The sequence below is a fragment of the Nuphar pumila genome, chromosome 3 (assembly GCF_984573655.1).
Source record: "Nuphar pumila chromosome 3, dmNupPumi1.hap1.1, whole genome shotgun sequence".
Lineage (NCBI taxonomy): Eukaryota > Viridiplantae > Streptophyta > Magnoliopsida > Nymphaeales > Nymphaeaceae > Nuphar > Nuphar pumila.
The window spans coordinates 90,615,938-90,631,436 of NC_143251.1; the positions used below are offsets into that span (position 1 = coordinate 90,615,938).

The window sequence follows — 15,499 nt, forward strand, 5'->3', positions numbered from 1 at the left end:
AAGCCCCCTACCGAGGAGCACAATAAAGCAGGGGCCTCGCCCCCTTGCCAGAAAACGCAAGGCAGGGGGGCGAAACCCCCTGCCGCAACACATAGGCAGGGGCTCGCCCCCTGCCTGAAAACATAAGGCAGGGGGTAAAAACCCCTGCCAGAAGACACAAGGCAGGGGGTAAAAAACCCTGCCAGAAAACCCAAGAAGGTAGGGGGCTCGCCCCTTGCCGGAAAACACAAGAGGGCAGGGGGCTTGCCCCCTGCCGGAAAACACAAGGCAGGGGGCTCGCCCCCTGCCGGAAAGCACAAAGCAGGGGGGGCGAAACCCCCTGCCAAAAACACAAGGCAGGGAAGCTCGCCCCCCTGCCGGAAAGCACAAGGCAGGGGGGGGGGGAAACCCCTGCCAAAAACCACAAGGCAGGGGGCTCGCCCCCTGCCGGAAAGCACAAGGCAGAGGGGGCTCGCCCCCTGCCGGAAATCTCAAGGCAGGGGGCGAAACCCCCTGCCGAAAGACACCAAAAGACAGGGGGCTCGCCCCCTGTCGGAAATCGCAAGGTAGGGGGGGGGTGCGAATCCCCCCCTGCCGGAAGCCACCACCCCCTCCTACCGAGGCCGCAGGCGGAGGGGTTCGCTCCCCCCCCTCTCATGCGGGAAACAGGAAGACGAGGGAGAGGGGGACTCACCTGGAGGTCGCCGGCGGAGGCAGACGATGCGGGACAGAGGTGGGTAGCGGGTGTCGGCGACGGCGGGTGGCAGCGACGACGAGAAGGAGGGGGAGACAAAGGAAGAGGGAAAACGGGGGAGCCGAGAGGGGGGAAAGGGGCGTCGGGGAGAGGAGAGGCGACGGGGAGGGGAAAGCATTTGATGCTCCCCCCCCCCCCCCCCCCTCCCGCCTGCTTCATTTATAAGCAGAAAAAAAAGAGGGAGTGGGCGCCTCTCGATAGGCCCTTACGGCCTACCGATAGCCGTCCTCTTACGGGGCTCAGATCTGAGTCAAATCTGGATCCGACCCGGGTCCGGGATGATTAAATTTTTTTTCTGGTTATTACAAGGGCTGAGGCCCCTGCCTCTGGCACTGCAACCTGCGGGAAGCCTTGCGGCCTCTGTTGCTCTTTTGCTTCCTGCAGGGAGTTGAGCTCCCTGCCTACCCTCGTATCGGGGTCTGGTACTGCTGCAGGTCTTACCGGACCCACTTCTCATTTGTATTTTGGCATGTTAACCTTTTTAGCATCACTGGTTGAACGATGGATCTTGCTCGCCCTTCGTGGCTTGAGCTCGTGCTTACCTACGCCGCTGGCATACGAGGACCGCAACTCCCAAAGGTTGGGGAAGATTGCAGGGAAGACTTGGACAATTGAATTAAGTTCAATTAACTAAAAAGGGACCATTAAATAAATATATATATATATATATATATATATATAGAAATATATATTTATACGAGTACGCATTTAACTCAAGGACGCGGTTCCGCGATCCTTGTCCTTTACTTTGTCGTCGCGCATCGCGCAAAGGTTTTGTGTTGCACTCCTGCTTACAGTCCTTTACTTTGCTGTCGCGCATCGCGCAAAGGTTCTGCGTTGCACTCCTGCTTACAGCCTTTACTTTGTCGTCGCGTAAAGGTTTTGCGTTGCACTCCTGCTTACAGTCATTTACTTTGTCGTCGTGCATCGCGCAAAGGTTTTGCGTTACACTCTTGCTTACAACCTTTACTTTGTTGTCGCGCATCGCGCAAAGGTTTTATGTTGCACTCCTGCTTACAGTCCTTTACTTTGCCGTCGCGCTTCCCGCAAAGGTTCTACGTTGCACTCCTGCTTACAGTCTTTACTTTGTCGTCGTGCTTTGCGCCCAGGCTCTTGCTTTTACATATGTGTTGTTACTGACTTGTTATTGCAGATGACGCTCAGGTTTTCGCTCATTGCATACGCGTTTGAGGCATCCTCGTGGAGGATGCAAGAGACATCTACCACTTTCTCGCTTGCGACAAGAGTTCAGTCGGAAGCGAGCGATACATCCTCGTCTAAGGAGAGGGATACCTTGCAAGGATCCTGACTCTTCGAGTATGCAATCCTGCAGACGAGCTGAGGTTCGAGCGAACTACTTAGCAGGGGTTCTGTTGAGAAACCTGTATCCCGTCTATCGAGGCCGGTATCGAGTCATGTGAGGCATGTAGATACCCCGATGGCGGATGAGATTCTAGAAAATCGCATGCATAATATTGGTACAAGGTACTGTTGTTTCAAAAGATAAAGAATATCAAAGTATAGTTGATAAACATTACATCTTTGTGAAACACTCCTTTTGAGGCTTCTATTGAGGAGCTATACCCCCTTCATCCTAGAGTACTTGTAGTCGTGCACGACACGTCTAGTACTGCGATGATCGGATGAGACGGTCGTGCGACCTCGAACAGTGCTAAATGCACAATGCTGTAATCACATAAATGGCCTCACATTCGCCTTCACAGGCAAGATGCTCGAGTGGTTTAAAGAGCACAGCATAGGATGGGTCGTTAGTTAAGCAACTCCTAACGCACCCATTCACTTTTGGTTGTTCTGTCAAGGGAGAGGACAGAGCGGTACAAAACTCCAATGGACAGGTTGCTAACAACCACCCCACGGACAATGATCCGGCCTCCCCAGTCATTGGAGTTAAGGGGAAAGGGGCTACAATAGTTAACTCAACACTTCTGCAGAAGTTGGATGCATCCGTGGCACTGCTTATCAGCCTCTGAGGAATCATCTTCCGGCTAAAGCCGTCCCTTTTGGAGCGGACTCAACTAGCTATTCGGGTTATTGAAAATACATAGAATAACAGACGCCCGAACTAGTCTCAGTTGTTTCTACGTTTTGCATGCGTGTACCCGCAGGCCAGTAATATCGAAACATAAAGTCTGTTCACACTGGTTGATTGCTCGCTTGCTCGATAGTTCAGTATGCTACTCGTTGAGCTATACACGCATGTCAAGGCGTTATTCTATTTAGTTAAACTGCTTATGCAGTTCTTTGCTGAGTAATAACTAGCTCCTCATACTAGTTAAGTGCTTATAATAATAACATTATGCCAGTTGCTACATATTAGCATGTGACTTGCTTTACCCCTTGGTCGAACTACTTGGTGCTTGTTGTAACGTAACACTTGTTGGCTTGTATCTCTTATGATTAATGTGATTGCATACAACTCGTAATCTACGAACTAGTGGCAACTAGGATTGATATGGCCACTTGTCTTACAAGCTGCTTACATATTGTGATATAACGGTTGTCGTATGATTGCTTATGAATGGCTTGTGATGCAATGGTTTATGCCTTACGATTAATTTAATTACTTGCAGATGGACTGAGCCATTTGATGGTGATTGTATATATGACGAGCATTGTTATGAGTGCTTGTCTTATTCAGTTGTTTTATTTGGCTGTCGAATAGAGTTAGTTACTCTTCGCCTATAGAATCAACTGGATTGCCATATTTGCATGTTCTCGCGTATTGTGTTTTACTATGTGAAGTGATACGATGCATATTGTTGATATACGTGCTTGTGCCCATATTGTGGCTACTGACCCCAGCAACACTCAATTGTTCGGAGCAGTCGATTGTATAGATGCATGTATCACTGAATATGGTATGTGTTGAGGACCTGATCTCCAAAGGATTATCTGCGAGGGCGTGTATGATCAAGACCAGGTAACCGACTAGAGTGGTAGATTCCTTATGAGGATGTACACTGTCCACGAACGGGTAGCCGCAAAGACGGTGAACTCCTGTGAGGAAGTGTATGGTCCAATACCAGGTATACCATCTAGAGCGGTAATTCCTTGTGAGGTTGTACATTTCCCAGATCGAGTAATTCGGCTAGAGCGGTAGAATCTCTGTGAGGATGTACACTGTCCACGAACGGGTAGCCGCAAAGACGGTGAACTCCTATGAGGAAGTGTATGGTCCAAGACCAGGTATACCCTCTAGGGCGGTAATTCCCTGTCAGGTCGTATATCTCCCGGACCGAGCGATCCGACGTGGATCTTGTGTTTTTGCTTACTATAAAAAGTTATGGTGAGCTCTGATGATCTTCTGAGATTGTTTAAGATAGCCAATTATAAATCTATAGTTTGGCTTTCTGTTTTAGCATGATTACATGTAGGACTCAGATGTGAGAATCAGATCGCTAGAGATTTTAGATAGTGATCGTATTTTGGACCTTCTACGGAAGGGTGGGCTTTTCTGCGAAAGTATGACGCCTTAGTGAGTCATAACCGATGACAGTTGGCCGCGTAAGGCCTCGAGAGATGAGAATAGTTTAAGGTGGTTTAGGACAAGCGTTTGTTAGAAGTAGTGAGGGCGACAAACGATGACTTGATAATGATTAGATGCAGAAACCTTGTTCTAGGAACGAGAACAAGCTTGTTGTGTGGTAGTTCATAGCTTACGATCAAATGAATCGTGTTGCTACGCTTTATCATTTGCATTGCTTGCTTACTCGCTTGCTCTACTTACCCGTTTTCACTACTTACGCGCTTGCTTTACTTACCCGTTTGCACTGCTTACTCGCTTACTCTACTTACCTGTTTGTGTTGCATATTTGCTTTTAACTGCATAACCTGCTGAATTAAATGTACTTAATTCAGTTTCCTGTAGTCTCTCTTATGCACCTACTAGTTTTTCGCAAAACTAACATATTTTATGGGTACAGGTGATGATTAAGTACACTACGGTCGATGGCGCGATCGCAAGATGGCTTCAAGACTTCTTCCTTCTGCTCTTAGCTCGCGTCTTGGACGTTTTGGGTTTGTAACGGATTTTTCTTGGGGTATCCGAATTTGTGAGTTTTGGTTCTTTTAGCTAACGTGCCCAAAGTTGTCAGCTTGCCTTGTGTATTAACAAAAGAATAGTCTTCTACTGATTTCATAAACAAACTCTGAAGGAAATAGATTTTTCCTAGTCTCTCGCCTGTTTTCTGAAAGGTTCGCAAGTTTGAAATTTTGGGGCGTTACAAAAGATGAGGATAAAGCTTTGTTGTTACTAACCTCATTGTCCCCGTCTTATGAGCATCTTGTGACAACCATAATTTATGAAAAATAAACATTAGATATGGAAGAGGTCACAGGTACGCTCATTTCAAATGAAATTAGGAGAAAACCATCACCAAATAAGGTCTAGTGAAGGATTGATGGTGAGTTCATCCAAAGGTAGGGGTCGGTCAAAAGACAGGAAAAATGACCACAGATATAGGAGCAAGTTCAGGTCAAGGAAGGACATCACTTGCTACAATTGTGAAAAGAAATGACACTTCCAGAATCAGTGCAAAGAGCCAAAGAAAAATCAGAAAAAAGGGAAAGAGACAGAATCATCAAAAACCAAAGAAGATACCGCAACCACAATAGAAGGTGAGCTTGTGATTTTGTCTACTACTAATGATCCATGTATTTGTGTGTGCCAAGATACAGATTGGGTAATAGACACAAGAGCCTCGTACCATGCCACACCATGCAGAGAGTATTTCAGTATATACAGAACCAGTAATTTTGGTGTTGTCCGAATGGAAAACACAGGAACATCATAAATTGTAGGGATTAGAGATATTCATCTCCAGACCAGTCTTGGGTACATGTTGGTGCTCAAGGATGTCAGACATGTTCCAGACTTAAGGTTGAATTTGCTTTCAGTAGGAAAGTTTAATGAAGAGAGCAGAAGCAGTGTTTTCAGTAAAGGACAGTAGAAACTCAGCAGCGGGTCATTGGTTTAGGCCAGAGAAAAGAGGTGTTGTACTCTTTATAAGATGCAAGGCAAGGTATACAAGGGACGGTTGAATACAGTTGAGGACTCTTCTATTGATTTGTGGCACAGTCGATTAGGCCACATGAGTGAGAAGGGCTTGCAGATTCTTGCTAAAGAGGAGCAACTTCCAGAGTTAAAAGGTACACATCTAAACCCGTGTGTTTATTGCTTAGTTGGTAAGCAACATAGAGTATCTTTTGTTAGAAATGCCTTTCATAAAAAATCTCACATTTTGGAGCGAGTTTATATTGATGTTTGTGGTCCTCTGAGAACAAAAATTGTTAATGGTTTTACTGATGTGTAAACTTTAAGTGGTGCACTTTATTTTGTTATTTTTATAGATGACTTTCCAGGAAAGTTTAGGCATATCCTCTAAAAAAACAAAGAACAGGTTCTTGATATATTCAAGCAATTTCATGCTATGGTTGAGAGAGAAACAGGAAAACAACTGAAATGCATCAGGTCAGATAATGGTGGCGAGTACACAGGTCCATTCCATGAATATTGTAAAATTCATGAAATTCGCCATGAGTTGACAGTTTCAGGTACCCCTCAACACAATGCAGTTGCAGAAAGGATGACCCATACAATTGCAGAAAGAATCAGGTGTATGCTTGCGCAGTCCAAGCTACCAAATAAATTATGGACGAGGCTTTAAGGACGACAGTTGATGTGATCAACTTGTCTCCTGCTTATGCCTTAGCAAATAATGTTACAAATAGGGTATGGTCAGGAAAGGATGTGTCCTACAAGCACCTGAGGGTATTTGGATTTAGAGCATTTGCACATATCCCCAAGGAGGACAGGTCCAAGCTTGATGATAAGACGAGGCAATGTATTTTTCTGGGATATGGTGATGTTGAATTCGGCTACAGGCTATGAGATCTAGAGAAGCAGAAGGTATTCAGATCCAAAAACGTGGTATTCTTTAAAAACCAGACACTTGAAGATATCAATAAAGAGGTGCCAATTCAGACTTCTGCAGGTGGATCTATCCACTTGGATCTAGTTACTCCTCCAGTGGCACAAGTTGAAGGAAGAGCAGTGCAGGAAGATGATGCAGAGGCTGACGTTGATTTACCTGCAGGCCATGTTGAGCAGGAAGAAGTTGGAGAACAACCTCCTCCAGAACCCCAGTTGAGAAGATCTTCTAAAGAGTCACAACCTTCCAGAAGATATTCTCCACACGAGTATGTGATGCTTACTGGTACAGGTGAACCAGAGAGTTACCAAGAAGCACAAGAGTGTAAGCAGAAAGAGCAGTGGCTAATAGTTATGCATGATGAGATGAATGCATTGCAGAAGAACCACTTATGACTTGGTGGAACTACCAGAAGGCAAAAAGGCTTTGAAGAACAAGTGGGTTTTCAGGTTGAAGACTCAAGAACAAAGTTCTCAACCAAAGTACAAAGCCAGATTAGTTGTGAAAGGCTTTGGTCAAAAACAAGGTATTGACTTTAAAGAGATTTTCTCTCATGTTGTTAAAATGTCTTCTATTCATGTTGCTCTAGGTATTGCTGCTAGCCTGGACTTGTAGATTGAGCAGCTAGATGTGAAGACTGCCTTCCTCCATGGTGATTTGGCGGAGGAGATATACATGCAGCAACCAGAAAGCTTCAAAGTCAAAGGTAAAGAAAATCTTGTCTACAGGTTGAAAAAGAGCTTGTATGGGCTGAAGCAAGCTCCAAGACAGTGGTACAAAAAATTTGATTCATTTATGGCTGAAAATAAATATAATAGATTGGCTTCAGATCATTGTGTCTACATAAAATGGTTCGGTGAGAATTTTGTTATATGTTGATGATATGCTTATCCTTAGAAAAGATATGTCTATAATTGATAGGCTCAAGAAGGAACTGAGTAAGACCTTTGCAATGAAGGATATGGGGCCAGCAAAGGAAATATTGGGTATTCAGATCTCTCGTGATAGAAAAACCAAGAAGATATGGTTATCACAGGAGAAGTACATTGAGAAGGTGTTGGACAGATTCAGTATGAACAATGCAAAGCCAGTTGGTTCTCCTTTTGCAGGTCACTTTAAGCTGAACTCAGAGCAGAGTCCATCAAGTGACGAGAAGAATGAGAAAATGAAGAAAGTTCCTTATGCTTCAGCAGAGCTTGATGTACGCAATGGTACGTATGAAACAAGACATCGCATATGTAGTAGGTGTTGCTAGCAGATTTCTTGCAAATCCAGGAAAAGAGCATTGGGCAGCAGTAAAGTGGATCTTTAGATATCTCAGAGCGAGCTTCAAAGTTTGTTTAAGCTTTGGGGGTGGACCACCTGTCTTGACAGGTTATACAGATGCAAATATGGCTGGAGATATTGATATAAGGAAGTCCACATCAGGTTTTATACTCACTTTTGCAGGGAGAGCTGTATCATGGCAGTCAAAATTGCAAAGGTGTATCGCTTTGTCTACTACTGAGGCAGAGTATATTGCTCTTACAGAAGCTTGCCAAGAGATGTTATGGATGAAAAGATTCTTGAAGGAATTGGGTTTAGAGCAAGACAAGTACTTGGTGTACTGCGACAGTCAGAATGTCATTCATCTCGCCAAGAATCCAAGTTTTCACTCAAAGTCAAAGCATATAGATATCAGGTATCATTGGATTTGAGATGTGTTTGAGAAAAATTTACTTCATCTTGCAAAGATCTCCACAAATGATAATGGTACAGATATACTGACAAAGGTCTTATAGATAGAGAAACAAAATACATGTCGGCAGCTGGTCGACATGGACTCCAGTTGACTACGTCACATGGGTGCGGGTGCGGGTGCCGGTGCGGGCGCGGGTGTGGGTGCGGGGATTCGGCACTTCCAAAAAACCCGAGTGCGGGGGTGCGGCAGGGGCAAAAATATAAAATATATATATATATATATATATATATATATATATATATATATATATATATATATATATATATATATATATATATATAAAGGGGGTCGGCGAGTTTTTTCAAATTTCACAGCTGTCAGCTGCTGACAGAACAGCTGCTGACAGCAGCTACTGCAGCTGACACCAGTTGCTGCAGCTGTCAGCATATTTTTTTTTAAAAAAAATCCAAAAAATAAAATGGACCTAAATGATCCTGGGTGCGGTCAACGCACTCAGGATCGGGTTGACCGCACCCGGTGCCGCACCCGCACCCGCGTCGAGTCGCGTCGACGCGGGTGTGGCACCCTGCTAGCCGAATCCCTGTGACATAGCCAGTTGATTAGTTGAATTGGATTATCCCCTTGAGCTAGAGGGGGAGATTGTTGGGTCCAGCCCTATCCCTCATTAATGGTGTGGGGAAGTGGAATAGCCACCCACTACTTCCCATTAATGCAAGAGAAATTGAAGGGCTAGCCCTATCTCTCCATTAATGATATGGGGAAGTGGAATAGCCACCCAGTTTTCATTAATGCAGGAAGTTGAAGGGTCAAAACCCCTTCGGTTTCTGGAATGAGTCTAGAAGACTCTATGCCATCTATAAATAGGGGTGCAAAGACTATGTGCTGGTAGGAGAAGAGCGGAGTGTTGTGAGCAGAGTGGCTGTGTGCAACATGCAGAGAGAGAAGACATAAGAGAGAGAGAGTGAAGAGAAGAAGAGCAAGAAAGAAGGTTCGTCACCACGCATTGATCCTCAGAGAGAGGTGTTGGTTGTGGTGTGGGTTTTGACTCGGGTTGTGCACCCGAGAGGTAATTTTGTATCACTCTCTTCCTGTGATTCATTTGTTGTTATTCTCTTTAGCTTTGAGCAAGCTATTGGATGTTATACTCTCTACTCTTATTATAGTGGATTATTCTCTTCGTGCCCCGTGGATGTAGGTCGTGTTGACCGAACCAGAGTTACCGAAAGCGCCTAGGTAAAAAGAGAAGCGCGCTTCGGAAACGTGAAACGTCGTGCTTCCGAAGCGTGAGGGAAAGCATCCTCCTTTTATTGGAAGCGTGTTTCCCTTTTATGGGAAACGCGCTTCCCATTTATGGGAAAGTACGCTTCTCCCATGCTTGCCCATTTTTCCATTTTTTCGCTTCCTGCTCGCTTCCGGTTCGCTTCCTAAGCCGCTTCCGGTTCGCTTCCTAGGTCGCTTTCGAGACGGTTCGGAATTTTCTTCTAAGTGGTCCCACGCTTCCCCGCTTCCTAAATTTTTGAAAGTGCCTTGCTTCCCGCTCCCGCTTCCTCGACGGGTAACTCTAGACCGAACCACATAAACCCTTGTGTTGTGATTTGATTGTACCTTTGTTAAATCCTATATTGCTTCCGCACGAATTTTTGTTACCCTCATTACTCAACACATAGAGTCTTTGAGAGTTTTCCATACTTCATAAGAAGTCTCAGCACCAACGACCTATGTGTGGATAGATTTGGATAATGAGGAGATGATCCAACTTAGAAGAAGTTGATCATGCCTTCTCCACATGATATAATCAGGATTGGGAACCGTTTTTCCATCTTTCTCTATCACCTCATTCGGTCTTGTCTTAGAGCCATCTATGTAACCATCTAAATCATATGAAATTAACAAGGATCTCAATTGAGAGGCCCACAAAGCATAGTTCTCAGCAGTTAATTTAGTTCCAAGGAAATATTGGAAGTTGTTTGGAGCTGGCAAAGCTGCAAGGAGAGACTTAGAAAGAGCACTTATCTCAGAGGATCCGTTCTTGTCTTCATTGGATGCTATGGGAGACCGAAACCAGAAAACCTATAGCACGAAGGATGGTGATGATGTTGGCTCTGATACCATGTGAAGGTATCACGGTAGAATCTAGTAGGCAAACCACGGAAGCAAAGCACACGGCACACACGAGTTACCTGGTTCGGTCCGTTAGGATCTATGTCGACGGGAAATCTCTCTCAACGTTCTTCAGAGAGAGAGATAATATTTATAATGTTATGAATGTACATAACTTGGAGAGGAAGAGTCATCTCTCTAGTTAGCATAATAAAGGCCAGCCACTTTAGGAAAATTAGCAATATTAGGACTCAATCTCTTAGGCACGTTCCAACTTGAGCAAACTCTCCTTCCTTGGAAGTCCTACCCAGGTTAGGATTAAGACTCTGAGCTGGTCGACTTTCTTGACTAGACACCTTGCCTTGTTCAACCTCTTCTTTGACAAAGATGCCCCATTGCCTCGAACCCAACAAACAGCTACCCAATTGCTCAAACAACCCCAATCCATCAATTTCAGAATATTCATAACCAAATTAAATTGTGTCACAACCTTAAATTAATGATTCTGCATCTCGAAAGAAAATCGATCAAATCCTCACTTTTCTCTTGGTTTAGATAACATAACTTCTAAAATTCTCACCAGTATCAAAAATTTCAGAATGCCCACATCGAATTCGAAGGCGTTTGGGTTTGATGGAAACGATCCCAACATTTTGAAAGAGAATAAACCCAAAAAAATTCCAATGCCGTTGAATTTCTTCTTATTTCCACAAATATTTACTCTTGGCACAGAATACCATATTTCACAAAATATATAAATTTGATATTTTCAGTGTAATTCGTCAGATAGAAGAATGAGAGAGAGAGAGAGACAATGAAGCGTTTACCTCGAGAGAACGGTGAGAACTAGCAAGGGTTTGGAAGAAATGACACTGATGAAGAGGGAGAGGGATGGTCCCAAAGCGATCAACGCGTACCCAACTCCCGCTGCGACCGTCATCTCTCTCTCTCTCTCTCGCTCTCAGAGGCAGAACTCCAGCAAAATATAACGTAGAAATGATAACGTTAAGATCCGTCTTAACGTTATTATTTTTTCATCCGGAGAAAAATTAAATAATGTATTAGAGAGCAGACGATGTAACAAACCTCGCTCTTTCTAAAATCTCAAAGAAATATCACGATAAATTAAAATATTTGTTTTTAAAATAACCTGGAAAAAAGCTCGACGTATATAAAAATTTTAAAACTTACAAAAAATACATGTTGCATTAATATTTGATAAAAAATATATATTATTTGGTGTAAGATTTCCAATATATCGCCAAAATCTCTTGACCCCAGCATTCTTCAATGGGTTTTTAACTGAAGATTGGATCAAGTGCCTGATAATGCTTCTACCTGACCAGTCCCCAACAATAAAACGGACTGGGCTTGGGTTTGTGTGAGAAAATTTTGGAATGAGAATCGACCCGGCTTTGGCTGAGGTTCAATATGCCCAATCTGACCTGAACCTGATAAGACCCAAACACGACCGGACCTAATAATGGTTGGGCCATGTTGTTAGTAAGACAAGTTGGGCCCTTGCCTATTGTGTTTAGGGATATCAATGGGTCAGACATCTGTCCCAAATCCAAATCCGATTAGTCTGATTAAAATCCCAGTAGCCAAATTCAGATCCAATTAATAATCAGATTCAGGTTTGGTATTGTGTTTTGCATTCAAACTCAAACCCGAATCCGATTAAAACCCGAACCTGATTAAGTGTAGATATCGGGTTTTAAGCTAGTTGGATCTGGATTTCGTATATCCAACTCCAAATTTGAATCCGAACCTGGTTAAGTCAACTGATTAGGTTGGACTTGGTAATGCCTAGATCCAACTGGAGTACATCTGACTAGCTAATTTACCCTCAAAACAGTAACTTTTATTTCAAAAAAAAAAATCAAAGACACCTAAAGTTTTGGTGATAATAAAAAATACATCAAGTTTAGAAATTATTTCACACATTCAATAGCAACTTAATATTAAAAACTTAGATTTGTATTTTATTATCCACTTAAAAGTTTGTGTTTTTTTATCTTTTGAATTTTTTTATGGCAAACTAGCGGATAGTCCCTCGTAGGATTGAAACCGGAAACCCCTCAACTATGATAGTGCAACCTACCCAACTATGCCATTCAACCCACGTCCACCACCATTTAACTACTAGGATTTAGTTTCAACTCCGAGGATGTGGCATTTAAATGATATCGACTTTCAGCATTTTTAAATTTCTTTTCTGCAAAAAAAACCTAAGGCAAATCTTTGGATGACACCATGTAGACACCCCCAATTTTGTTATAGAAGAGTTTTCAAATTAGATATTTGGATTTTCTCCAAAACATGGTGCTTCAAGTCCAAAATAAGGTAAATCTTACTTTTGAAGCATTTTGGACCCCCTCAAAACGATGGTTTCATGACTTGCAACTGAAAGGAAAATTAAACTTAAAGTGGCTCTTTGGTGCAAGAAAAAATGATTTCAACTTCATACTATGATAAAAAATTTCTTGTCAAAATAATCCAATTCAGGTTGCTAACATAAGTCACCGCAGCAACAATCCAAGTTTTCGCCGGCCCTTTTGTGTCAACAACTTGTCATCAGGTATCTTTTGACTAGCTTACTTCTCCGAAGTGCTCTAGCTTGTCATCAACAACATCTTAGGTTGTCATTGATATAATCTGACCTTATCTTATTTGAAATTTTGAAAGGAGAATATTATCTTAATAAACTTCTAAAACCATTAGATCATGCAAAAACACCTTCAATAACCTCAAAACTCTTAAATCATTTTCAGAAATACTTTACTTGAAGCATCCAATTATAGAACGACACTAGAATTTCAGTCAATCATCAGAAGATACCTCCTGTATAGCTCTAAATTCACACATTTAGACTAGGGATGGCGGTGGACTGGGGTGGGGGACAAGGTCTCCACTCCTGCCTCGTCTCAAAATTTTGCCCTTCATCTCTCCTGCATCCCCACACGGGTTTTGATTTTTACCTCCATCCTTGGTTCATTCCCCATTTCATGTTCTTCATCTCGGGTCCAAACAGGGCAAGACGGGTCCCATTTCTTCGATTCTTCCGCCGCTGATGCCTTCTGCCATTAGAGGAAGGAAAGAAGGAAAATGGTATCTCGTGTGGCTCGTTAGAGGAAGAAGAGAGGAGAGATTCAAGAAAGGGTTTTAGGTTAAGGTTAAGAATATATAATATGTAATAGTAATTTTCTTAACCAAGATTGAGGACAGGGTGGTGCGGGGCAGGGGCAAGAGTAAGTCCATCTCAGCAATTTTATGCCGCCAGGAAAAATCAATTTTTGCTGGCGTAAATTTGTGCCAGCAAACAGTTAATAATGGCACAGTACTGCGCCAGTGATCTTTCAATTTTGTCAAATATCTTTTACTGGCGCTAGGTATATTTGAATAAGGCAGGGTTAAAGGGTTCTAAGTTTAGGTTTTATATGGTTCGGCTCCTTAAGAAACTACCAGATGAATTTGACCATTGAAAGAGACGTGCACAAACACCAGGAGCAAATCCATCTAGAGATGGTACTTGCTTCTCCTTCTAATTTATTTGTTTATTTGATTTGTTTAGGTAAAGTTAGTCACTAGGGTTGGGCACAAGAAACTCAAAGTTTCTGCGACAACCATGATCATTTGTCATGCCATGGAAGTCATGAAGAAACCTAAGTATTTCCTTTCTAACCAAAGAAACTATTGATTCCAAAATCATTGAAATACAACTATTCAACAATTAATGATAAAAGTGTCAAATATTTTAAAATAAATTTAATATAAAAACAAAGAGTTGTGATAAACACATTTATATATTCAAATTTGTTAAAAACATTAAATATAATATTTTTAATAGTGCTTAAGCTATAATTATTTATCTATTGATGATAAAAAATTTAACATTTTAAAAGTCTATATGTGGCATTTAAAAAAAATGCATCAAACAATTACTTATGCATAACAAAAATAATGTCAAAAATCATTTTTATTTTTTATTAAGTCATTTCTCTTAACAATTAAAATCTAGGACACAAAAACTTAGTAGTACCATATGATATCTTTATTAAAATGTAAAAATGGCATGCTAATAATTATAATAAATTTTGATATGATATCATCTTTTCATTATAAATCTTATCATGTTTGATTAAAAATAAATGTTATTAAAAAATGTATTTATAATACTAGTAAATTAATTGAATAATAGATAAAGTTGAAAGAAAAGATTGTTTAATAATTTTTAATACAGTTTTATTATATTTAATAATAATATATATTTATATATTATATATATTTTTTATTTATATCCCAAAGAAACCACACCCAGCACGAAGACCTGGTCGCTCTAGCTCAGCCTACCTTACCTACGGTAGTTGTTTTGGCAGCGTAAAACATTGAGGTTAAGACCCTTGCCCTTGGGGCCTATGTTATGCATTGGCTTGCGTAGAGGGGAGACGCCCATGAGAATCGAACCTTGACTGCCCGTCTAGCAGCCAAGGCCCCACCCCACTACGCCAACCCTGCTTGGGGCTTTTTTTATGGGAATGGACCCTTGACCACCCATCTAGTGGCCAAGGTCCCACCCCACTGGGCCAACCCCCCTTGGGGCTAGAATTAAAAACTGAATTATATCATAATAGTAAACAAAATCATCATTTTATATTTAATAAGAATTATGAGGATGACCATGACAAATCTAATTTTTTTAGTAAATTTTTTATATATTTTTCTATGTAATCAGTATATAATACAAAAGTATGACAAGTTATTTCTTCTTACTTATTATGCACATTTTCAATTCAAAATAAATAGTTTTTTCTTCTTTGTTTTATTTCATAATTTTTGTAATACAATTATTTTTAGCTATTATTATTTTTCTTATTATTTAGGTACTTTATTTATTTATAAAAGATAAAATTAAAATTGTTCAAAAGAATTTATTTAATAATTGTTTTGATAAAATTTAATATTTGTTTTCTTGTAAAATGATTATGTATAACTTTTACATCAAATGCATAT

The 15,499-nt window shown here is 41.5% G+C and overlaps 1 protein-coding gene across 2 annotated transcripts in view; it reads right to left on the bottom strand.

Moving 5' to 3' along the window:
- Positions 1 to 11,444, bottom strand: part of LOC149843124 (gamma-secretase subunit APH1-like) — a 65,275-nt gene extending 53,831 nt beyond the window's left edge. For both annotated transcript variants that reach the window (XM_090001711.1, XM_090001710.1), the window contains exon 1: positions 11,314 to 11,444. In XM_090001711.1, the coding sequence (XP_089857837.1) occupies positions 11,314 to 11,426 (113 nt within the window). In that variant the 5' untranslated portion in view covers positions 11,427 to 11,444. The remainder of the gene's footprint in view (positions 1 to 11,313) is intronic.
- Positions 11,445 to 15,499: the final 4,055 nt, after the last annotated feature.